The sequence below is a fragment of the Dama dama genome, chromosome 22, assembly GCF_033118175.1.
Source record: "Dama dama isolate Ldn47 chromosome 22, ASM3311817v1, whole genome shotgun sequence".
NCBI lineage: Eukaryota > Metazoa > Chordata > Mammalia > Artiodactyla > Cervidae > Dama > Dama dama.
The window spans coordinates 18,366,000-18,392,437 of NC_083702.1; the positions used below are offsets into that span (position 1 = coordinate 18,366,000).

General features: G+C 39.0%; 1 protein-coding gene and 1 long non-coding RNA gene across 3 annotated transcripts in view; one reads left to right on the forward strand and one right to left on the reverse strand.

Moving 5' to 3' along the window:
- Positions 1-8,911: 8,911 nt before the first annotated feature.
- Positions 8,912-13,784, forward strand: LOC133043713 (uncharacterized). 2 transcript variants are annotated; one of them, XR_009689755.1, is made up of 3 exons: positions 8,912-9,140; positions 9,591-10,332; positions 13,533-13,784. It is a non-coding gene; the product is annotated as an uncharacterized LOC133043713 (long non-coding RNA). The 2 variants fall into 2 exon arrangements; XR_009689756.1 differs by having other exon boundaries at positions 9,594-10,332.
- A 4,956-nt stretch (positions 13,785-18,740) lies between these two features.
- Positions 18,741-26,438, reverse strand: part of LOC133043709 (scavenger receptor cysteine-rich type 1 protein M130) — a 32,652-nt gene continuing 24,954 nt past the window's right edge. The window contains exons 12-17 of the mRNA XM_061124862.1: positions 25,597-25,905; positions 25,077-25,112; positions 24,768-24,875; positions 23,213-23,308; positions 22,065-22,115; positions 18,741-18,950 (exon numbers count right to left, since the gene is read on the reverse strand). Coding sequence (XP_060980845.1) covers positions 22,096-22,115; positions 23,213-23,308; positions 24,768-24,875; positions 25,077-25,112; positions 25,597-25,905 — 569 coding nt within the window. The 3' untranslated portion in view covers positions 18,741-18,950; positions 22,065-22,095. The remainder of the gene's footprint in view (positions 18,951-22,064; positions 22,116-23,212; positions 23,309-24,767; positions 24,876-25,076; positions 25,113-25,596; positions 25,906-26,438) is intronic.

A 26,438-nucleotide genomic window follows, 5' to 3' on the forward strand; every position in this document is an offset into this window, starting at 1 on the left:
TAGACTGAAAATTAGAGTTCACAGAAGTTTTTAAGTCTCTGTTACAGATACTTCCTGGACATGGTCTGAGATCAACAGTCTATATATTTAAAATGCTTTTCCTGATGTGTTTTAAATCATGCAGAAATGACCTCGATCTGAGTCACCAGGAATGCTGTGTGTTCACTTTGTCCTCATTCTGATGCCTCTAGAGGGCTCTGTTTCATCTGAGTCATAAACATAACCAGGCCCTAAATTTGCTATTGCAGGCTGGTTTTCACGTTCCTCAAAGAAAGAAGATCTGGGAGAGGAGAAACTCCTGACCAAAGAGTGTGAGTTTGGAAATGAGGATGCTGCACTTGGAAGCTGTGGAATTCCATTTGAAGAACAAATATGTGTCTATTGAAACTCCTGTCACATTTTGGTCCAAACTAGAGGTACAGAAAATATCACTTCATATGTCAAAAAAAGGGTAACACTGACTTGTGTCCCATTTTCACATACATTGTCCAACAATAAATACTTTGGTCCTTTCATATCAGTTCCATTATTGAGAAATTTTTGTGAACATCTAGAGACTTTAACACAAACAGCTTTTACAATATTCATCCCCTCGAAACTTTCATCCAAATATATATTTTCTTCTCTGGAGTTAAGCCCTAGGTGAGTGATCCATGGTCAGACTGAGAGAGATGCTGAATCCAGATCCAGAGTCAGGGTTCTTCTTCTCCCAAGATGACCTCATAGTAACAGCACTTGAATATTCCAGAAGTGCTCTATCCTAATTACATCATCTCTTCTTACATAAGTTGGGTCCCCTCCCCATATAGACCACGGAAAATTGATTTCATGGAGTTAGATATAGGTTTGGCAGAGTCTTCTTAGTAAAACTAAATCTAAAAACTTCTCAGAAGCGTAATTGAAATAGGAAAGTACAGAAGTCATTTAGAAGTAGAATGCTTTTATGTTAACTTTGTGATTTTGGTTGTAAAGATTCTTAGGCTTAAGCTTTATTTTTCAAACACAATTCTGTCTTTTTATGATTGAGTTACTAAGTATAGGACATAATGTGTGCTACCTGGTTAATTTAAATGAAGATTATTTCTTTTTTGGCATTTTTAAAATTTATTTTTAATTGGTTAATTGCTATACAAGACAGCATATTAAAAAACAGAGACATTACTTTGTCCACAAAGGTCCGTCTAGTCAAGGCTATGGTTTTTCCATAGCCATACATAGGTCATGTATGGATGTGAGAGTTGGACTATAAAGAAAGCTGAGCTCAGAAGAATTGATGCTTTTGAACTGTGGTGTTGGAGAAGACTCTTGAGAGTCCCTTGGACTGCAAGGATATCCAACCAGTCCATCCTAAAGGAGATCAGTCCTGGGTATTCATTGGAAGGACTGATGTTGAAGCTGAAATTCCAATACTTTGGCCACCTGATGTGAGGAACTAACTCATTTGAAAAGACCCTGATGCTGGGAAAGATTGAGGGCAGGAGGAGAAGGGGATGACAGAGGACGAGACGGTTGAATGGCATCACCGACTCCATGGACATGGGTTTGGTTGGACTCCAGGAGTTGGTGATGGACAGGGAGGCCTGGTGTGCTGTGGTTCATGGGGTCGAAAAGAGTCGGACATGACTGAGTGACTGAACTGCTGGTTTCTGTGGTACGATAGCGTGAATCAGCTATATGTATACATATATCCCCTCCCTGTCGCGTCTTCCTCCCACCCCCTCCTCCCACCCCTCCAGGTCATCACAGAGCTGAGCTCCCTGTGCTATACATTGGCTTCCCACTATCTATCTATTTTACACATGGTAGTGTATTTATGTCAATTATACTCTCTCAATTCGTCCCACCTTCCCCATCCCCTGCTATGTTCACAAGTCCGTCCTGTACATCTGCATTTCTATTCCTGCCCTGAATATTGGTGCATCTGTACCATGTTTTTAAGATTCCATATGTATGTATTAATAAATGATTTAAATGAAGATTATTTCTCATGTCCTCAAGTATAGTGACTGTTTACAATGTAAATCAATTCAAGTTACCCCATAGTATGGTTAGATTTTAGTTGGGAAAACAACATTCAGTTCCTTGTTCTCACTTCCTCTAGCTAAAGAAAAAGATCAGAAATGATGAGTCTCTTGGTGGATAAGAAAAGAACTGGCAGCTGGATTACCGTCAGGTTTAGTGATGATTCACTAGGAACTGGACCTTTCTTGTTCCCTCAGCATGTTATAGTCATGGTGAACATGGATAGTCTTTTCAGCTCTCAACTCATATCCTAGAAGATACTGGTACATGACACTTTGGGAAATAGTCTTGTTATAAGCAGCTGTACTCTCTCTATGGGCTTCCCAGGTGGCGCTAGTGGTAAAGAACCCATTTGCCAGTTCAGGAGACATGAGATGTGGGTTCAATCCCTGGGTCAGGAAGATTCCCTGGAGGAGGGCATGGCAACCCACTCCAATATTCTTGCCTGGAGAATCCCAAGGACAGAGGAGACTGGTGGGCTACACAGTCCATGGGGTCACAAAGAGTCGGACACAACTGAGTGACTAATATTTTAGATTCAAGCTGTTGTTCAGTCATTCAATCATGTCTGACTCTTTGCGACCCCATGGACTACAGCACGCCAGGCTTCCCTGTCCTTCACCAACTCCCGGAGCTTGCTCAAACTCATGTCCATCAAGTCAGTGATGCCATCCAACCATCTCGTCTTCTGTCATCCCCTTCTCCTCCTGCTTTCAATCTTTCCCAGCACCAGGGTCGGCTCTTATCATCAGGAGGCCTAAGTACTGGAGCTTCAGTCTTAGCATCAGGTCTCAAGCTAGGAGTACAGATAAGTCAAAAGATAAGCTCTTACAAGAAAAAAGTACCTGCTTTCATCCCCAAATTCCATTCTAATGTGTACCTATCAGTGGAAAGTGGAGAGAATAAGGTGCTTAATTTCTCACTTGCTGTAGAATATGTAATCCTATACAGAATAGGGTCAAACTTGTTCATCTTCTGAGCTTCCTGGAAAAATCATTAGAGTTCACACATCTGCTGAGGACAAATATACCATCTACATAAAACACGTTCAAGTTCTCAAGTCCTTTGACTAATAAGAAATAAAGTGGTTTGAATCATTAGCTTTGTATACTGTACCTAATACTTCTTAAAAAAAGAAAGAAAGAAAGAAAACCTTTTTGTACTGGGATATAGCCAATTAACAAATAATGCTGTGATAGCTTCAAGTGAACAGCGAAGGGACACAGCCATACATATATGTGTATCCATTCTCCCCCAAACTTTCCTCCTACTCAGGCTGCTGCATAACACTGAGCAGAATTCCCCATGCTATACAGCAGGTCCTTGTTGATTATCCATTTTTAAAAAAGAAGTATTGTACTAGTGTTTCTAATAGCACTTGAGTGTCTTTGGGCTATCATACTTCTAACCATGACTTCCTGAAAGTGTTTCTGTTAAAATTTAAATCTTTGTTTTTTCTTCTATGCCTCCGATCTCTCTTCCCTGTTTCACCTAATGTGTAGACATTTTGCCTCTTCTTTCTCATCCAAAACATTGGTATGAAGAGCTTATTTTAGAGTTCCCTGGTTGCCTAGTGTTTAGGATTCTGGACTTTCACTGCTGTGTCCCGGGTTCTATCTCTGGTGGGAAACTGAGATCCTGCAAGTCGTAATGTGTGGCCAAAACAGAAAAAAAAAAAAAAGAAGCTTACTTTATGTGGTCAACATCTACTAAAGCTTAAAGTTAGAGGAGGGAGAGTAGGGGATATAGCCTGGTGCAAAATGTAAATAAATGACAATTTTGACCTAATCTTAACCCCAGCATTGTTCTCCCCCATTCTCTCTGCTCGAGGCATTTCTCTTGGTTTTTGTTTCTGTTTTTCTTGGCACTAGTAGTAAAGAACCTGCCTGCCTGCCAGTGCATGAGACATAAAAGACATGGGTTCGATACCTGAGTTGGGAAGATCCCCTGGAGGAGGGCATGGCAACCCACTCCAGTATTCTTGCCTGGAGAATTCCATGGACAGAGGCTGGGGGACTACAATCCAATGGGTGGCAAAGAGCCGGACACTACTGAAGCAACTTAGCTTCCTTACTTATTACGCACTCTCTCTTTTATTGACTTTTCCTAATTTCTTTTTCTTACATGTTTTGAAATGCTTCCCTGAAGTGTTTTGAAAATTGACCCTCCTGACTCAGGTAAACAGAGGTACTAGGAAAGTTGACCCCAAAAGTCCTCCTTCCAACAAAGACAAAGAAGAAGAATTATGTCCACTTCAGACTGTGTAATTGATTCCTGGACAGGAGATCAGAGAATCGGTTAATCCTTTCAGCTCTCACTGTCTGGCCAGCTTTTGGTTCCCTGATTCTCATATTTAAGGTATCCTTGAGCACGGTTTGATTCCACTAAATAGCATTTGCACATTCTGCCTATTTGGAGGTTAGGCCAGCTTTGTGCTTTGGTCTGGCAGGACTGTCTACCTTTCTGTAAAGGAAGCTGGCAGAATTTCATAGCATAGGAACAGATTGATTAGAAAGTATACCCAGGAACCTTGTCCATGGAGCAGACTTGCTATAAGGAATGTACTTTCAGTTATAGTATTTGGATATTGACACCAATGTACAAATAAATGGATAATAAAATACACACATAGAGTGTTAACTTTACTATTACCAGCTTGCATAGTGGTAAAGAATTCACCTGCCAATGCAGGAGGTCCAAGAGACACATTCAATCCCTGAGTTGGAAAGATCCCCTGGAAAAGGAAATGGCTACTCACTCCAGTATCCTTGCCTGGGAAATCTCATGGACAGAAGAGCCTGGCAGGCTACAGTCCCTGGGGTTGCAGAGTCATATGCTACTGAGTTCACACACATACTATTACCCACAACCCACATCCTTCTCCTGAATGCAAAAGCAACTGCTGCTCTTTCTTTTGATACAGCAAACTTTCCTTCCTGTTAAATAACACTGTGGTTATAATCACAAATTGGCCTAATGATGAACAGAAAAACATCCTGCACCTTTAGTAATATCTGATTAACAGCAATGCGAGAGGCCCTGCTGGTCTCTACTTGGCAGACATGTGTGGTGCACTCTCTGTATCTATCATTGCTGTGAAAGAGCTATAGTATCTACAGAATCTCCTAAACTGGCAGCCTTACCATGGATCATTCATAGAGATAAAAGGGTAATTATGATTTTATAAATTTGAACTCTACCTTACTGATCATAGTCCATTTAGTTTGGCTCAAAAAAGACACATATGTGCACTGTGTTCTCAAATATTTCTTCTTCAATGGCATCATTTCTTTTATAGGCCACAATGCCCTATTCCTGCCAAAATGTTCAACTAACAGAGGTTGCTAACGTCCAAAATCAACTCTGATTTCCAGAATCAATTCAGGAGAAATGACAGAGACAAAAGGGAAATAAGTATCCAAAGAACTGACCACATAAGGAACTTCCCTGGTGGTCCTGTGGTTGAGAATCTGCCTTTCAATCACGGCACAGAGGTTCAATCCCCTGTCAGGGAACTAAGATCCCATAAGCTGTGGAGGTAATTAAGCCTGGTATGCTGCAACTACTGAGCCCACGCACCCATACTGCAACAAAAACTCAGTGTAGCCAAAAAAAAAAAAAAGAACCATCCCCTGTGTACACTGAACTCAGACTGAACTGGTGAGTGGAGAGAGGAGGACCAGGTAGAGGCTGGTGGGTGGCTGCAGCGTGGGAAGAAAGCTGTATGTGGAGACCAGAGGAAAGCTCTGATCTTGCATTTCCCCCAATTCATTTTATCACTTGTTTTATAGCCACAGAAACCTGTGGTAGCAACTGAAGCTACTCACTGTGTCTGTGACGAATATCAGGCTAGCAAAAAAGTGCCACTCAGCTGGGAAGTTAAAAAATACAATTAAGAAATAAGTAGGATGAACCTGGATGAAGAACAAGTGGGTAAGTTGGAATATCAGTTTGAGTGATTTTCCAAGAAGAGAAAGAAATAAAGAAGTAGAAAATAAAACTAAAATTGTAAGTGATAACAGAGGACAGGAGAAAAGCATCATCATATAGTTAAGGGGGGCTTCACAGTGGTAAAGAACCTGCCTGCCAGTGCAGGAGACACAAGAAACACAGGTTCAATCCCTGAGTGGGGAAGGTCCCCTAGAGGAGGGCATGGCAACCTACTCCAGTATTCTTACCTGGAGAATCCCATGGACAGAGGGGCCTGGCAGGCTACAGTCCATGGGGCTACAAAGAGTCAGATGTGACTGAAGAGATTTAGCATACATACTTAAGAGGATCCCAGAAAAAAAAATTAAAAAAAAAATAAAACTAGAGAGAAGAAAGGAATTTGGAAAATCAATAGATATAAATTGTACAGAATTTTTAAAAATAGGTAAAGTCTCATTTTCAAAGTATTTGTAGATTACCAGTGAAATAAGGAAAATATTCACACCCACACTGCATAGAAATTTTTTTAAATAGCAAAGTAAAATTTCCAGAAAAAAACAGTACACCATCTGCTCAGAAGAATCAGATTGACTCTGAAGTTATTGGTAGCAACATCATGTACAAGACAATAAAGCAATATCTTAAAAAGGATAAGAACATTGAATCTGAAATTGTATGTACAGCTAAAAGTATCATTCCTAAGTAAGAGAGAAATATGTAAGTCCACAATTGTATCAAACACATACATGTATATAATTCTGCCATTAACACAAGAAGAAAGTGAAACTGAATTCTATAATAAATATAATGGAACTGAAATGCTTTTCAAAGATCAGTTTTCTTAAAAAAACTTACAGGCTTAGATGGTTTTACTACTACCTTTCATCAAACTCTTAAGCAATAATTCTTATTTAAATTTTAAAATTAGAAGTAGCAGAAAATAGGGGGAAAAAACCCAGCTCCTTTAAAAAGCCTTGAACAATATTAATTTTATCTTTAATGGAGTTAACTTATGTAAAGCAAATTTCACAAATAATAAGTGTACAACTAAAGAACTGATACATAACTATATACCTGTACATTTATTTAGTAGATAAAGAATATTTTCTATACCAGTGAAGACACTCTCTTGTCTACTTTCCCTGCGCACCACTATACTGACCTCTTATCATCACTGATTTGTTTTTTCTGCAGTGGAGCCATTTGAACAGTGAAAATTTCATTTGGCCTGCCTTTTTTTTTTTTGCAAGATAGTATGTCTGTGAAATTCAAATATGTTACTACATTTAGCAGTATTTTTTAATTGCTAACATTCTAATGCAAGTCTCTACCAGAATTTATTAGTGTTTTCAATACTGAATTATTTCTAGTTTTTGGCAATTATAAATGAATCTGATGTGAGAGTTGTATAATAGAAAGGAAAAAATGAGTTAATCTCTCTACCAAAACATATATATAAGGATATTCATATCAGCCACTATTACTCAAAATTGATGAAAGCTTTCTTCGGGAATATACCCAGAAAAGAAACTGCTGGGTTATACGGTATAGTAGGTGTATATTTTGCAAATCTCAGCAAATGATTTTTTTAAGTGACTTACAAATTTCTACACCTACTGGCATGCTATTGTTGGGCCATTTATGTTCATTCTATTGGAAATATGTTCTCTTATAAGTGTTCAGCTAATCTTCCACAAGAGTACTATGAACACTCAATTAGGAAGCAATTGTCTGTTCAATAAATGGTGTTGGTGGGACTTCTCTGATGGTCCAGTGGTTAATGCAGGGATACAGGTTCAATCCCTGGTCATGGAGCTAAGATCTCACATGCCTCTAGGCAAAAAAAAAAAAAAACAGAAGCAGCATTGCAATAGATTCAATAAATATTTTTAAAATGGTCCACATCAAAAAAATCTTTTAAAAAATGGTGTTGGTAAAACTTGATATTCACAAGCAAATGAATAGAACAAGAATCCTTTACTATACACCTATGCTAAAATTAACTAAAAATGGATTAAAGGCTCAAATGTATGACCTGAAACTGTAAAAATCCTTAAGGAGAACATGTATAAAATGATCATAGACTTTGGCCTTGACCTGATGCAATAAATAAATGTATTTTTAAAAAAAACACTATATACATATATATATATATATGTACCAAAGCATCATGTTGTATATCTTAAACTTGCACAAGGCCATATGCTAATTATATCTCAACAAATCTGAGGGGGGGGCAGATTTCTGAAGAAAATAAAACAGGAAGATATATTAGTGAACCAATTTTTGGTTCTGTACTATTTTCCTATACAATTTCAATTTCTTTGTTCCTTTATTGTTCTCCTTTAATTACTTATGTTTATATTTTGAATCATTAAATAAAACATCAGATTTAAAACCCCCTGTTTGTAAAAAGGATAAGGCAAATGCTATATTGTTTTTTAAAAAGCCTCCTCATTTATGACAACTTAAATTGTCTTTTGCCTGATTTTTTCCTACACAAGGGGTTATAAACAGACTTTATATGAAAAATGATGAAAAACTACAGAGTTGTGCATAAGGAAGAAAGAGCTTTATTAGGAGGAGAAAGCTGTGCTTGAGTCAATGAGTGTTATTTTAGCCTAAATTGTTAATCTTTCTGTGTGAAGATGTCAACACAACACAACCATGTAGACTTTATCCTAGTGTGGTTCTTAGGAATGATGAGAGTGAAAAAACATGAACAAATATTGTTTCAGATTTTAAACATAAATTCTTATCTTGATAAGTTTTTTTTTTTAACTTAGGTTGGAGAATTGTAATATCTGATACTCAGCCAAAAATTCAGCCAATAAAAGGCACATAGGCATTTTGGTTTCCTGTTTACATGCCTCAGAATCAGGAAGTCGATTTGACTTTCAATAGATAATTTCCTTTCACTTCTACTTGCTTGTTATTTTTTCTCTCTAATGTTTCGTAAAGTACCCCCTGACTATCATAGTCCATAATGACCCTTGCCCTTTCTGTCTGGGTTTTATTTTCTCAGTTGGATGAGCAGCAGATTTTAGAACTCATTTTTCTTGTCCAATCCAACACTGGCCACATATTTTGTTTTTGTATTCTTAGGTGGTTGATGTCTTTTCTGTTCTGGTTGAGAAATAAAGGGTTTGTGGACCTTGAGAGAAAACATACATTCATGGCAAAAGGAGGTGAGGCATGAAGACTCCTGGAGGTGGTGTGTTACAAACAGTCTTGGGAGCTGGCAAAGACTGGAACCACATGAACATCTTGCCAGTGGGTCTACACTGGTCAGTCACCTTAGAGAAGTCTGAGTTCAGACCAGGAATTGAGATCATTGTGTGTTTGGGGGAGCAGTGGTGGGACAATGTTCCCTGTGGCAGGGAAAACCTGTCTTTTATTTGGTCTTTTAACTTAGACATTATTCTGCTGAATAAGACTGGCTCTAGGGCTGCAAAGTCTAAAGAAATCACTTTCTTCATTTTGTGACTGGATATCTCTCCAGTTCTTTGAGAGGCACATTCTGAATATGCATAATGAAAATCCACCTTCTCACTGGTCTAACCTGATCATCTAGTGTTTTTGATTCACTGGAGTTGTGATGGAAGTGAAGCTCCCTAAGGTTGCCTGTTTCTTTCTAGCAGCTATGGGATGAGGCTTGGCCAATCCACATCCATGTCTTCATCTCCCATTGTGCCTGAAGCTGTGATGTCATCATCTTCGTCACCTAGGAGGAGATAGAGCTGAGGCACAGGATTCCATGTCCTCAGACCTCGATGGAGGAAGCTGCACATGAGGCCAGTTTATCCCCAAATGGTGTTCCTTGGCTCTATGCCCTGTTTTATATGCTCTTTATCTTTTTTCTCTTTGTCATGTTTTCTCCCTTTTTACTTGAGATAGACCAACATGTAAAGAAATGTAAGTGCCACAGTGGGCTCTAGGGCACAGGAAAATTATAGTAAGAGAATGTGTGTATGGAGAGAGGAGAAGTTATATATTATAATGTGGGGAACATGAGGGAAAATATTTACTCTTCTCTAATCTCCAAGGCCTCAATGACCCTGGGCTAAAGATCTTAGAATTACAATCTTCTATGTGATAGAAATACTTGCAGAACATGGGTCAGGACCAGGCTAAGCAGTCCACCAGGAATGTGAAAGATGAGGAAGTATCTGGGGCCATGCTTGAGCTTACATAATGCCCAGGTTTAAGGATACAAGGAACCCTGTGGAACTGGGAATATATGAAGGAATTTCCAGATGATGTTGTCTGACCCAGCATGCTTTGTCTTAGTCTTGCTCAAATGCAGGTTTACTCTGCACAATATTGTCCATAAGGATAAAGAAAATGATGACATGAAGATAGACCACCTAGGAAGACCAGGTAAGAATCCTTTGCCCTTCACCTTTGGGTTCATATGGCCATAAGCTGGCAGTCTAGTTACTTCCATGGTCCAGGTGCTAGACAGCTGAGGACACCAAACTCAAATCTGGCCTCAGTGAGACAGCGCCTCATGTTCTACTAGCCCAAGACATCTGAGTCCTCTCTGGGGAGAACATTTTTCAACAGATGTCCAGTTCTGAACTCTTGCTAACTTCTCATTAACTTCGTAACAAATATAAAATTTTTTAAAAGTCTTTTTCTGATGTGAACCATTTTTAAAGTTCTTATTGAATTTGTTACAATATTACTTCTGTTTCACATTTTGGTTTTTTGGCTCTGAGGTATGTGAAATCTTAACTCCCAGACCAGGGATCAAACCCATACCCCCTGCCTTAGAAGGTGAAGTCTTAAACCACTGGGCCACCAGGGAAGTCCCAAAATAGGCTTATTATTTAGGAGCTCCTGTAGGTGAAAAGATTTCTCTTTTCTTATTGACATTTGGGATGTTCCTCATCTTATCAAGGTTCCCTCTCAAGTGACTCAGTGACTAAGTTACCTTTGTTTGTTTGTTTTTTATGCTAGACAATGAAAAACAAAGTGCCTCATCTCCAGGCACTTGCTATAAAGTTGTCTTTGTGGTAAGGATAAGTGGTAAGATAGATCATCATATGAACACCCTGGGGAGACTGAAAGTCTATTTTTCTAGGAGAAATTCTGACCACCTGTTGACCATAATTCCTGCAGCTTGTGTATGTCAAGTGACCTGCCTCTCCAGAAAAGTTTCTGTTTTATGGCTCCCTTGTGACATCATTGAGAGATGACATCCTGGATTCTTGGGTTCCCTGAATCCACCATGTCACTCCCTCAACATTGTCACATTAATGTCAGATACTGTCAGATACTCTGACCAGGTTTCCCTCACACAATATTTAAATGCCTAGTCTGTAAAAGACCTTTGAGTTGCTTTGAGGTAAAATAAAGTAGATCATGGTTTTTCATTGTCAACAACCAGAATGTCTAGCTCAACACTGCCATTATGTAACTTGAGAATATATAATTAATTATTGTAGTTGGACATGTTTGGGCTTCCCAGGTGGTGCAGTGGTAAAGAATCCACCTGCCAAGGCAGGAGACACAGGAGAAGTGGATTTGATCCTTGGGTTGGGAAGCTCTCCTGAAGGAGGAAATGGTAACTCACTCCAGTACTGTTGCCTGGAAAATTCCATAGACAGATGAGCCTAGAGGGCTACAGTCCATGAGGTCCCGAAGAGTTAGACATGATTGAGCCATACTGAGCACACACACAGTTGGAAAAATTTGAGTGAATTGCCCCAAACTTCACATGAAGTCACTGTAACACAGTCGTCTATACAAATGTCTCCACTTCCCTAATCCATGATCCACTTCACCACTGCCAGTGTCCTTGAGACCCTTGTCTGCCTTTAGAGTCCAAAGTCAGCACACAAAATTCCCTAAGTGATGTCGAATGAGCAGCTTTGTCTGACATGGTTCCTTTTCCATTGCTGAGTGAAGGAGTGTCTCTCTCATGGAGGGGTACAGGTTTGTCAGCTAAGGCTCTCTAAGAGACTGAGGAAAGTACAGCTATCTTTTCTGGTGTTAGAAAATCTGAGTGGGTTTCTATCTCTCTCATACATCAAGTCTGCCCTTTTTAAAACATTTCTGTCATTTCTATGTCCTCATAGAGGCTGGGTAAATCGTGTGTTCTGTGGTTACACCCCCTTCCGCCTCCATTCTCAGTCACTGATGCATGCATGCTGACCATATTTCTCAGACTTTTATGACCATATTTCTCAGACTTGAATATTAGTTCCATGGACTGTCCATCGATTTTTGCATTAATTCTGTATGGAAAATTGGTGAGATGCCACAATATGAACATTTTTGTGACATTTCTTACTTTATGATAACTATTGCCCCTAATATACTAGGTTGACCTCCCTTACAAATATATAGTTTCTTGGATTAAATGGGGTGCAGATTTCTTTAGAGGCTCAGAGAGCCTTATGAGAACTGAAGTAGCAAATATCAGTTACAATATCTTTAATTAGCAGATTAGAAAGCACTGGGAAGACCCAGAGGGATCGGGTGGAGAGGGGGGTGGGAAGGGGGATCAGGATGGGGAATATATGTAAATCCATGGCTGATTCATGTCAATGTATGACAAAAACCACTACAATATTGTAAAGTAATTAGCCTCCAACTAATAAAAATAAATGGAAAAAAAATTTTAAAAAAAGAAAGCTGTTGCTTTTGCTGTGTAAGGTGAAAAGTTGTGAGCCTTCTGGTGAAGACTGACTTTTTTATAGCTCACATGGCAACTCCTATTATATAACAATTATTATAAAGTTTGGGATTATCTGCACAGATATTTAAAGAATTGGGACAAGTCACAAGGAAATGGTCAGTCTGTCACTGAGGGATGACTATGACAGTTTTAGAGCTATGCTTTCCTCTCTCCCATTTCTGGTATATTCACCTTGAGAAATAATCCTTTCTTGTGACAACTTTGCCCCAGACTCTGGGCCAAGAGTCATAAAGTCCAGTCATGATATTAATTTCTCAGTTAAATGCTTTCTTCTCTACAGTCACCCTCCGTGTTTTTTCAGTCTTCTAATTTTACTGAGGGTTTCAATGGCTAAATCAAAGATTTCTCTTGGTAAATGTCACATTGCACTTAAAAATATGTGGGCTACTTTCAAATATCTTTTGATAACTGATTTCTAACATAATTCCACAGTGATAAGAGAACAGATTCTGTATGATTTCAATACCTTTAGAGCATAAAATTTTTACATCTTGTTTTCTGTCCCTGGATATGTTTCCAGTGTCTCTTAGTTTATAGTCTATGGGAACTTGGATAGAATTTACAGCCTTGTGTTGTGTGAAAATTGAATAAATCTTAATTATGTTGAATTGTTCATAGTGCTTCTCAGGTCTACTATATCTTTCTACTTCTCTGTACATTCTTTCTATTAGCTTTTGAGAGTTTGATATTGAACCTCCAACTAAAAAATCTTAATTTATCTACTTAAAGTTATGTCCTGACAGAATGGTTCTGAGTGTTTGATGTACAGAAATTTTTACAGTCTGCATCTCTTCCATTGTTCCTGCTCTCTAAAACGGATGTTATCATTCTTCGGGTTCACAGGCATGATCAAGCACTTTTCTTCTCGTTTCAGGCTGTCCCCTGGAGTCACCAAGGACAGAAGTTCTTGGAGGGAAGGAAGATGAGATGAGAGGAGATCCCCCACTGTTTGTGAGGATAGCAAAACAGCCCAGGGATTCCGAGACTGAGATCTATTCCCCTGGACCATCCGTTTGATGAGAGAGGCTAAGGTTGTAAGGAGTCCTGTGACATCATATCCCAGATGGGAGAGGTCTTCAGAGACCCTCATTGCCTGTGTTTATACTGGGGAAAAAAGATAATAAATACTGTGAGACTCTCAGAAAAGTTCTGTGCTACCAGGAATTTTTTGTTGAACTTATTCCTTCTTGTTCTCAATCACTTTTACTCAACTTAAATCTCAAGCAAATTTCCTGTTTCCAGGGAAAAATCCTAGGTGGATTACTTATGTTGTCTTATTCTCCTAAAGCAACATATACAGTAATTCTTACAGGGGCAGAAAAGCTCGTGGTCCCTGTGAGACTCAGCAGTCACTTAATCCAGGAGAACAGCTGAGACTTTTCTCTCTCTGTCTAAGATAATCACACTGCAAACTTATCTGAACTTTCTGAAATGTTCTGCCCATGTTGCATTTTTTTTCTTGTATCACTGGTATGCTCCTCACCCATCTGAGCATGGAACACAATTTCACTGAGATGCAGAGAAGGAATTTCTATAGATTTTCTTTTTCTACTGGAAGCCTTATGACCCCCAAACATGTCTTCATTGTTATCAAGTGAAACTAATTTTTATCTCTCCTCTCCCACATTAGGTTTTCTTTTCATGTAAGTTCCTACACATAATTTTCCTCATCTTTACATATCATGTTTACCCCTCTGTTCTTAACCAAATGCAATATGTTTGTTCTAATGAGTCATGAAGGCATCCACTAGGAATCTCTAGTTGGACAAGCATATAAGGAACTGGAGGAGGGGGGGACAAGAGGGGTGGAGAGAGACAGAGACAGAGACACATGGAAGGAGAGAAAGGATGAGGGAGATGTGGACAAAAGGAGGAGGAGGAGGAGATGGAAGAAGGAGACAGAGAAAGAGGGAGGAGTTGACGGAGGGGAGATTAGAGGCGTGGAAGGGAGAAGAGAGAGATATCTGAACTGAAAACATGGAAAGGGTGGTTTTGAGATGATAGAAACAATAAGTAGAAATATTAAAGAAAAATCTGGTGCTGCCTTTCAGAACAGTTAGCTGAGAAATTTCTACATCGAATGGAAAGTTAAAATAGTCTGGAAAAGTACCTTCATTGTCTAATAATTACAATAATTTGTGATAAGGAGTTGCTGAAATCACTACTCACTTTGGTGTTTGTAAAACTGTATGGATGTGTATTAAGATGACATTCAAAATGTCCGTGGGATGTTGGTCTTTTCTGTCTGCATCTGTATTTTGGGTGGTGTGTGTCACTTCCTATGTCTGAATATTCTTTCCCTTCATAGGTGCTTCTGCAGTTTCTGGGAACACATTTCTTCTTTTTTATTTTCTATTTTATTTTTAGTGTTTTCTTTTTAATAAGTTATTTATTAAATTTGATTGATTTTTCTTAATAGTTTGTTTTTTAAAGTTTTAAATAATTTTTCTTTTCTTTAGGCCTGTGCATGTCTTTTCTAGTTCTGTTTCCAAAGTTTCTGATAATTTCTTAGTATAATTTCTTTTGGGCTTTCCTTATAAGTCAGTGGTAAAGAACCCATCTGCCCATTCAGGAGACAGGGGTTCAGTCCCTGGGTTGGGAAGATCCCCTGGAGTAGGAAATGGCAACCCACTCTAGTATTCTTGCCTTGGAAATCCCATGGACAGAAGAGCCTTGTGGGCTACAGTTCATGCAGTCACAAAAGAGTCATACATGACATATCAACTAAACATTAGGTTAATTTCTTTCTCTCTCTCTTTCTCGTTGATCTATAAGCCCAACAAATTCCTTCCAAGTGTTTTATTTTATTCCTTGTTGTTTTATTATTCATGATTCAATATTTTGGAATGAGAGGATACAACTCTAAAACCTGGTTGCCTGCTCCTGAAATGTAATTCTTCTAAGAGTTAAGTGAATTCAAGGAGACCCAAGGTTCTAAAATCAGATAGACCTCTAAGTATTTAGTGCAGGAAGTGGTTACTACAGGAAATCATGTGCTTACAAAATCCTCATCAGGAAGCTTCAAAAAAACCCCAGGAAACCACTTCTAAAGGATGCTGCAATACCAAGGTTAGCAATTTTCAGGCAAACGCAAACACTCCTGCAAAACTAAATCTCCCTAAATGGGAGAATCTATCACTGGTGGAATTTAGCTCAGCTTCCTCCTGTAAGGGATTATGGAAAATGTAGTTCTCAGTCTTCCAGTCCCGGGCCATTTAGAGCGCCTAAAGAGCCAGAAATCATAACCAACTGATAAGAGGAAATGCAGCTCTGATGCCTGTATAGTGCCAAGGGGAGCTCTCTGCTTACCTTCAGCAGAAAATCTAGTCATCACAGCACAGGAGTCCTCTGCTGCTGCTGCTGCTGCTGCTATCCTCTGGCTACTTCTATTTCTTTTCTTCACAGGGATTCTTCAGAGTGCTGGGGCAAGAGGGCTAAACACATCACATACTATCCTGAGAGTTCATCCTTTTAGAAGATAATTCCAAGAATGGAAACCAACTTCTTATCTTTCTGAAACATACTACAATTACAATAGTTTTCCATGTTTTCTCCAAATCTTGGTTACTTAAAATTCCATATCTTCATGTGTGGGGAACCAACATTCTAGACTTAATTTTATTCCCAGGAAGTTATTGCTTTTCAAAGATGTTCCCTGGCAAGGAACATGCCTGATTTATTTATTTAAAAATAAGCATTTTTACCCAGTCTCTGGGACCTAAATTTCGGGTCCACAATCCATGCCCTAGATAGTTAAAAGCATCAAACATCATGCACAAAGGTAACCCCAGTGGGACCACTTTCTCATGTTATGCACAGGACTTCCCCTTCCTCTCAGCTAAGCCTGAGCCTTGTCTTTGGGAAGAACATTTATCAAGTTTATGGTTCATTCTGAGCTCTCACGAGTTCCTGTAAGCGGATATGTTTCTCCTTTTTGTCCGTTTCTGTGATGTTCCTCTTTCTACTAAAAGTGCCTTTCAACTGACTCTGATAAAATCTTCATATTACATGCTAAACAGTAAAAGGAAAGGGACCATGAATCTTTTCCAGTCAGTGGTTATGAATTTGATTTTGAAATAGGAATATGGATAAAAGGACCCAAGCATTTGTAGAGATGAGATAAGCAATACATGTTTAGTAGAAACCGTACTTCCAATTTTGGCTTTTGATTTTTTCCTGGGCTGGTGATAACGCTCTCAGTTACTCTTGTGGTGCTGGGCAGTGGCAGGAGTGAGACACACCCTCCAGTCACACCACCACAAAGGTGAACAACCATTCTGCACCCAGCCAACCACTCCAATTTTTTGTTCTCAAGTGCAGCGGTCAATGAATTATGTGAGATATTCAGCACTATAAAATAGACTTTGGGTTAGATGATTTGACCTAACTGTAGGCTAATGTAAGTGTTCTGTGAACATTTAAAGAAAGCTAGGCTAAACCACCATGTTCAGAGGTTAGGAGTATTAAATGCATTTCTATTCAGGACAATTTCAATTTACAGATGGGTTTATTAGGAGGTTAAGCCATTGAAGGGCTTCCCAGGTGGCTCAGTGGTACAGAATCCATGTGCCAATGCAGGAGATGCAGGAGACAAGGGCTCAATCCCTGAGTCTGGAAGATCCCCTGGAGAAGGAAATGGCAACCCACTCCAGTATTATTGCCTGGAAAATCCCATGTACAGAGGAGCCTGGTGGGCTGCAGTCCATGGGTTCACAGAGTCAGACACTACTGATCAACTGAGCACACGTGCACACACACACACATACACACTCAAGGCCATTGAAAGCTGAGGAAGATGTGCCTTTGAAATTGAAAAAAGATACAAGAGAAATGGAAAATGAGCCAAATGTCATGATTTTACAAGATAGTTGCTTTGAAGCCCTAAGTGCTAGAAAAGGGTGCATGCAGTACTCAAATAAAATCAAATTGCATCTAACACTTGGATATTCAATAGACTCTAAACAGCCTTGAATCACTTTCAGTTCCGTTCAGTCATTCAGTCATGTCCAACTCTTTGTGACCCCATGGACTGCAGCATGCCAGGCTTCCCTGTCCATCACCAACTTCTGGAGCTTGCTCAAACTCATGTCCATCGAGTCACTGATGCCATCCAACCATCTTATCCTCTGTCGTCCCCTTCTCTTCCTGGCTTCAGTCTTTCCCAGCATCAGGGTCTTTTCCAATAAGTCAGTTCTTCACATCAGGTGGCCAAAGTATTGGAGCTTCAGCTTCAGCATCAGTCCTTCCAATGAATATTCAGGACTGATCTCCTTTAGGATTGACTGGTTGGATCTCCTTGCAGTCCAAGGGACTCTCAAGAGTCTTCTCCAATACCACAGTTCAAAAGCATCAATTCACTGTAAGTCTTTCTTTACATGTTATCCTTTCCTTATGTTAATATGTTACATGGGTAAGTGATTTTTAGTAAAATATAAACTTTCATTATAAGGTGTATATATATATACATATATATATGTGTGTGTGTATATATATATGACATAATTAATGCATTCATTTCAGCTTAGTTATGCTGCCCTAAAAAATGAGATTTTGTAGCCCCACCAGGATTTCCTGTGCAATTTTTGTCAGTGACCAGAATTACAGTGACAGAAAGCAATGAAAGAACTCATGAGAGTCATGTGTTGTAAACATAACCATATGTTATTAACAAACCCTTCAATAGTCACTCTTTCCTTTCCCTGAAAAGTTTTCCACGTGGCTCAGTGGTAAAGAACCTGCCTGCAGTGCAGGAGACACAGGAGACATGGGTTCAATCCCTGGGCCAGGAAGATCCCCTGGAGAAGGAAATGGCAACCCACTCCAATATTCTTGCCTGAAGAGTCCCATGGACAGAGAGCCTGGCGGGCTACAGTCATAGGGTCACAAAGAGTCGGACAAAACGGAAGCGATTCAGCACACGGCACAGTAAGAAGAAAATTACTTTTTAAACCAAACTAGAAAAAGATATATGTAAATAAGAACACTGTCAGATGAAAAAACATCATATTGTATTTATGAAACTCTAAAAGTCAAAAAGCTCATTCAGAAATTCTTAGAATCAAAAATAAGGAGTTAAGACAAATTCAAATCAGCAATATTCTTTTTTACTTAATACTTGAAAATCTTTACTTGAAAATCTTATCTACAACTTTTTAGTCATCACATTCACCAAATTAATTTTTTAAAATTCAGCAGCAGTCTTTTGAATATCAGGAGACAAAGGACTGTATTGCGATCTTCAGTGTTGATCCTTGCTCACTTAACAGTCCAGGTCTTCGTCAAGCTGGCTGAACTAAAGACACAAATAGAATAATGTTACTTTTCTCTTCATATGCACATGCACACATGTAGAAGAATTACATTATCATTTAATATAATGTATTATATTACATCTGTCCCTCTCTCACACACACACACTCATTTGCTTACTTACTCACGTATATTAAAAAACCATACTACTTTCCCAAACAGAAAACTTAAATGCAATGCTCTTCAAACTTCAGTGTGCTTAAGAATTATTTCTACTCCAGAGAACTACAGTACAGAAAGGCCATTTTAAAATGCACCTTAGTGTGATTCTGAAGCAGTGACTTAGTAGCGATTACTCTTTAAGGAAAAAGTTGTTTGTTATCTATTATTTATTTATTATTTGTTACTGTTTATTTATGAGATAAATATTATTTATCAGAATAATACTCATATGTTTGACATTGCTAACCAAAAGTCATTCATAGGCCTCAGTTTACAATGTTAGAATTTTTAATTGTTTCTTTACTTGTACACACACGATAGTTTTATAAATGCAAACATTATGTTTAGTTGTACTCAGTAACATGAACACAATAGTGGAATGATGTTATTAAATTTTGAGCATGATTTTTTCTTTTTTAGCTGGCTGCACCATAACTTTTCTAGCCACTACTACCCCACTGATTGGCATTCACTTTGTTTCTAGCTCTGGGGCAGTACTAAAAAGGCTGCTAAAGGGAATTCTTGTATATTTGTTCTTATATATTAAAAGCTTTATCTATATGAAAGAAATTTTTAGGGGTAGAATTGTTGGGTCAAAAGATCTGGGAAGCATGTTTTTTTTTTTTTCAAATTAATAGAAGTTTTTAAGTTTCTCTCTCATAAGGCACCTTTTGTTTCCAACAGCAACATTTGAAATTACATTTTTCTCTGTATTCCCACCAACAAGAAACATTGGTGCTGCTTTAAGTTTTTGTTGGTCTGATTTATATAAAGAATAGCTCATTGTTAATCATACTTTGAATTGCCCAGACACATTGTGAGCATTTTAAAATTAATAGTCATTTAAAATTCACTTTGTGAGAACTGCTTTTTTCATACCTTTGCCCAATCATTTATTACATGCTTTGTCTTGACAATTGCTTCTTATATATGCTGCTGCTTAGTTGCTAAGTTGTGTCCGACTCTTCACATGGACTGTAGCCTGCCATGCTCCTCTGTCCATGGGATTTCCCAGGCAAGAATACTGGAGTGGGTTGCCATTTCCTTCTCCAGGGTATCTTCCCAACCCAGGGATTAACTCGAGTCTCCTGCTTAGCAGGTGGATTCTCTACTACTGAGCCACCTGAGAAGTCTTTTATATATATATATATATTATGATACTATATATATATTGTATACATATATTAACACTTTATCCTGTATACAGTTTATGACAACTCTATGTTTATGTGTCTATAAGCATGATATTAACATTTTATGTTTACATACTTTTAAGAAGTCTTTTATTCTTAGTCTCACTCTGTATTTCTCATATGCCATATAAAATATCTCTACAAAAACCCATACTTCTGCTATATATCATTCCAGAGGAATAGTCCTCCCAAAATTGTTTAACAAAATAGAAAATGTACCCACTAATTCATTTTACCATCTTTTCTTTTTTATGTATGACAACAAATTTCTTGCCTTATTCACTTTTTTCTTTTGTTCCATTTTTCTTATGAAAAGAAATTATAAAAGCAAATCTGATTATATCTTGCCTGAACTTAATCTTCCAAAGCCCACCACCTCCCCAACAGTTCCTGAAATAAAATATGAATAGGAAACACAACAGATAAGACCATTTGTTATTGGGCTCTATGCAGCCTTTCCTGTCTAGACACTCATCACATCCCTCCCCTGACACGGCCTCTCTGTACACCCACACAGAAACTGAGATCTTTCATCAAATAGCCATGTCTTTGTCAATAGTATATTTTATCTCTGCATCTTCAGCGCTCAGGACACCACTTGTCACCAAACGTATTTTCAATGTTTTTGAATGAAAAGCTTACCACTCCCCAAAGGTGTGATTCTCTTTTATGCCACATTTTAAAATTTATTTTTATTGGAGTATAGTTGTTTACAATGTTGTGTTTGTTTCTATCGTACAGTGAATCAGCTTTACGTATACACGTCCCCCCTTTTTTTTTAGATTTCCTTCCCATTTAGGTCACCACAGAGCACTGAGCAGAGTTCCCTGTGCTACACAGTCAGTTCTCATTATCCACTTTATACATGGTATCAACAGTGTATATTGGTCAATCCCAATTTCCCAATTCATCCCACCCTCCTTTCCCTGCTCTGCCCCCCCATGCCACACTTTGTACATGCCATGTCCTTTCCCTAGAATGGCCCATCTTTCAGTCACCAGATGTTAAACTTGATCATCACATCTTCACAATCTCTCCAAACTCTTAGGCAAGCTTTCCATACACCTATAGTATCTTTCACTATCTTCATCCTAGCATGCATTATACACCTGTACACACGTGTTGTCTCTTTTCTGAAATAACTCCTATAATATCTTTAGAAGAGTTATTCATATTTACTTCCCCAGCTTCTCCTTAGCAACATAATAAACCACTGTTATTGCTTAAGATATAGGTAACTAACAGACGGACAAGAGTCATTTATAAAAATTTGTTGCAGGGACTCGCGTGGTGGCATAGTGGATAAGAATCCACCTGCCCATGCAGGGGACACGGGTTCCATCCCTGATCTGGGAAGATCCCACATGCTATGGAGCAGCTAAGCCCACATGTCACAACCACTGAGCCCGCATGCTGCAACTACTGAAGCCTGTGCATCCTAGAGCCTGAGCTCTGCAACAAGAGAAGCCACCACAGTGAGAAGCTGTGTACTGCAGTGAAGAGTAGCCCCCACTTCCGGCAACTAGAGAAAGCCTGCGCAAAGCAATGAAGACTTGGCACAGCGAAAAATAAATGAATAAATAAAATTAATTTCTTAAAAAACTGTTTCATATTCTGAATATACATATAAACATAAACACATATGGACATACATGTGTATATACACTCTTCCTTCTTAATACCAGAGGCATTCTCAAAAGGAATGTAACTGTTTTGAACAATGATGAATAAATTCTTCTTACCTCACCAGGTTACAATTCCCTTTTTCTTCTTTCATTGTACGTCAAAGTGATCTTTTTCATCCAAAAATAGAAAGAGATTTAGACACAGAAATTAGTCCAGCAACATTAAAACCATCTTACCCATTGGAATTTTCTGAAAGGAAAAAAATAATTACTGGAAAATAAATCAGACCTCCCCTCATGTGCCTCAGAAGCTCTTTGAACATTTAAAAACACTGTTCACAATTAGGAAGGCAAACAGTGTCAATTAAGAGGCACAGAAAGTCTTTCCCATGTCTTACATATATTTCTTTGAGTTAGTTTTGGCAAATACCAATTCCTTTGCACTGAAAAAGTGAGGCAGATCGCTCTCAGATGGTAAGGAATATTGAGAAGGCATTGAGTCTTCATAAAGTGGTACTGGGTTTTTTTAAAATGTTTATTATTACTGTATCATATTGTATTGCACTGTATTTTTTAGCCACAGGGCATGCAGGATATTAGTTCTGGGGTCCAACGCATGCCCCCTGCTGTGGAAGCACAGAGTCTTAACCACTGGACCACCAGGGAAGTCCTTGGGATATTTTTTGCAACCCAGCAGACTTATGCTTCCTAGAGGCAGAATTAGTGCTCTGGTGCTAAACAGAAGTCAGAGAATAAAGAAAGAAGCTTTATGTAACGGGAAATTAGGCTAGTCCCATGAATAGGAATGGCTTCTGATGGGATAAAGACATAGAAAGCTTAAACTTTCAGAAAAATGTTAGAGAAAGGAATGTAACAGAAAGTGAAAATGGAAGAAATTATGAAAGAGAGATGAAATGTTTCATCTTTCGAAGGTTAGTTTCTGTTTTAATATAAAGATGTGCAAGTCATAATATTCTACAACGCAGATCCTCTGTCAGAAATTATCATGGACCTCTTAGCCAGAGGTCTTCATGATTGCAATTTCTATCAATAATGAATATTTATTCATTATTAAATATTCAATAATGAATATTTCTAAGAATAATGCTTAGTTCATTCCTGCCTTTCTTCCTTGTGTGCATCACAGGCTTCCTATTATGTTTGAGATTTCTTTCCACTACTATGTGAAGTAGAATGCCTCTCAGCCTCAGCTGCAGTTACCAGTCTGAACCCCAGGGCTATGGACCCTCTAGGAAGCCACAGACCTGAGGAATTATATAGGTTCAGATCATCTGCTTTCAGGCAAGAATTCATCTCCCGGTATTGAATTTCATGGACAGAGTTCTCTCCTCTTGAGGAAACTGACAAAAGAGGTCATAGGTTAGGAGTCAGAGGGGCATAATAAAACATTCCCTCCCTATGTGTGCTTTTTCCCAGCAGTGCAAACACATCCAATCATCACCTAAGCCCTTATCCTGTTTCCATTCTCTTCTACTGTCAAGCTTCACCCTTGTGATGCCACAAACACAAATGCAATAGCAATGAAACTAAACCAGTTATCCAATTGCCATCTTATTACAACCCAGTTTCCTCTCCCAAGGCAGCCAGCATTCTTACACAATTCACTGGAGATTTGTCTAAAATCTTTATAAAACTTATCCTTTCCTGTTCATTCTCACTATAAAGTCTTTTTCATCTTTCATCTCAACTATTTCAAAATCCTATCTTTGTTAATAATGTGGTTCTCTTTCACCCCTCAGATGTCCAAACAGAACTTTCTAAGAGCCTGCCTGAGTACTCTGTCCACTATACCATACTTTAATGACTGTTAATCTTCTTACCAGGCCATACACTTCACTACTTGTTTCTTCCCCTTTCTTCAGCCTCATCAGGAACTTCTGTCCTTGAACTCACCTTTTACTTACCCCCACCAAAACACCAAATGTGCCATCTTTTAAGCTTCTCTACACTTGTAAATATTTTTTTCTCTCCCTGAAATGTACCTCACTAAGTTCTTTGCTCTATATCTTCAGAATTTGTCTCAAAATCTCCTAGAAGCCTCCGATACTCCCTTTTCAGTTAATTAATTTATTCTCTGGGCCTCCTTTGTTCTTTATTCATGTTACTATATAATAATACATTGCAATTTATTTGTTTACATATATCTCTCTTTGGCTAGACTGGAAATTACATAAAGATAAGAACATTGGATTATCCATGTCAGAATCATCTTCAGAACCTAGCACGTTGCTTAACAGAACAGTAAATTTAGTAATAAATATAGAGTTAGAGTAAATAAATGTTTGGGCAATAAAGGATTCATCCAGAACCACACAAGCATACTCATTCTAAACGATCAATTCTATAACATCCCAATTAAAGATGTAGATACACGATTTGCTGTTGTTTTTAGTTGCTAAGTCGTACCTGACTCTTTTGCAACTCCGTGGACTACAGCCTGCTAGGCTCCTCTGTCCATTGAAATTTCCAGGCAAGAATCCTGGAGTGGATTGCTGTTTCCTTCTCCAGGGGGTCTTCCTGACCCAGGGATTGAACCCTCCTCTCCTGCATTGGCAGGGGATTCTTTACCACTGAGCCACCAGGGAAGCCCATAGTTACATTATAATAATCATGAATATGAGCAGTGCCCCTTTTCTTCTCTGAACTTTTGTTTCTTCTTTTGGGGAAACTGCTTAAATCTCTTCTAGGTTTCCTCTTTCTGGCCATTTGATACTTGAATCTAATTTTTTTATTGTTGTATTATTCCAAGAAACTTCCTATGCCATAGAAGCATTAGAGACACGATAATTTGGCTCAGACCTGCAAGCCGCTGTCTCTGTCTTCGCCTCTGAATCCACAAGAAGGCTGCGATGAGAAAGGCCAACAGAATGACCCCAAGGACTCCAAGTGCAACAGTGGACGAGTGACCTGAGCACAGGGAAACATCACAAGAGGTAATAACATCTTAGCTAAAAGACCTGGGTCCCCAGTTACTATCCCTTTTCTAGGTCAATACAGGATTGCTGAAGTGAATTTCAGCTTCTTAGAGCTTCTGACCCAGAAAATCTTAAGGAGGGATTCTAAATAATGCAGACAATCGGTCCCATGCTCAGAAACCCGTTGATATACCTGTGGCCTTTAGTGATCCTTTGCTCTCTGCAATTTCTGTAGGAGAAAAGAGGAGAGACTCAATTCTGGGAGTTACATAGGGAACAGTTATGTCTGTTTCCTGTCTGGGGATTTAGCCTCTCAACCAAATAAACTACTTCTTCCCACCCAAAACTAGAGACCCCTAGTTTTTCCTCCCTTTGCACACGGATACATGTAAGCTAAATGCTTTTCCTCAGTGAAAGTCGCTCAGGCCTGTCTGACTCTTTGCGACCCCAAGGACTGTAGACCGCCAGGCTCCTCTGTCCATGGACTTCTCCAGGCAGGAATACTGGAGTGGGTTGCCCTTCCCAACCCGGGGATCGAATCCAGGTGTCCTACATTGCAGGCGGATTCTTTACCGTCTGAAGACCAATGTATAACAACACGCATGATTCTCTCCCCACCAGGTCCCTGGGACGGTACTTCCGGTCCTTACACAATGCCCTTCCCCGCCCACCCTCTCCGAGCTGCAGGAAGATGCCAGACCCCTTGGGCTCACCTGAGCACTTCACAGAGGCATCCTCCTTGTGCCCGCAGTCACTGTGTCCCCAGTTTTTGGCAGGACAATCCCACAGGGAGGACTCATTGCCCTTGCATTTCACTTCATTGAGCCATATGGGCCCGGTTCCCTGGCCGAATGCTGCCTCTTTTCCTGCCTCCAGAGCTAAGCCACATCCCAGCTGGCGACACACCACCTGGGCATCGTTAAGGTCCCAGGAGTCGTCACACACTGTGCCCCAGGAGCCTCCGTGCCAGACCTCCACGCGTCCGGAACAATTAGTGGTTCCTTCCTCAAGCCTTATTTTATCTGAAAAATCAGAGACACCTTGATCATTACTGAGAAGATAAAAGCTCCTAGGAGGTCACGGGAGAAAAGAAAAATTTGAAACTCTTTTTTAAAAATCTGTTTTAAAACTTTGCTTATAGAATGTGCATTTGGAATTTTACAACATTCATCTTTCATGGAAGTGCATGTCCTTCCAACAAACTGGGTGTATTAAATATTTCATCCTGGACATTAGAACGTTAGTGTGACTTAGTAAATGTCAATGAGATAAAGTCAGCATTGTAAATGCATTAGGTTGGTCAAAAATTTTGTTCCATAATTATAGACAAATGAACTTTTTGGCCAACTCAGTATAAATCCTCTCAAACTACTAGATAAATAGAAATCTTCTTCCAGTTTAAGAAGGTGTAGAACAGGGAAATAATTCAGGATTGATCTTTCTGACTGCTTCTCTCCTTACATTGAGTGTAACAAGATATTATTTGAAAGACAAATGGAGCAACTCAATAGTCAAATACTGAATTATATATTCTCTGATCCTAATTTGTTCACAG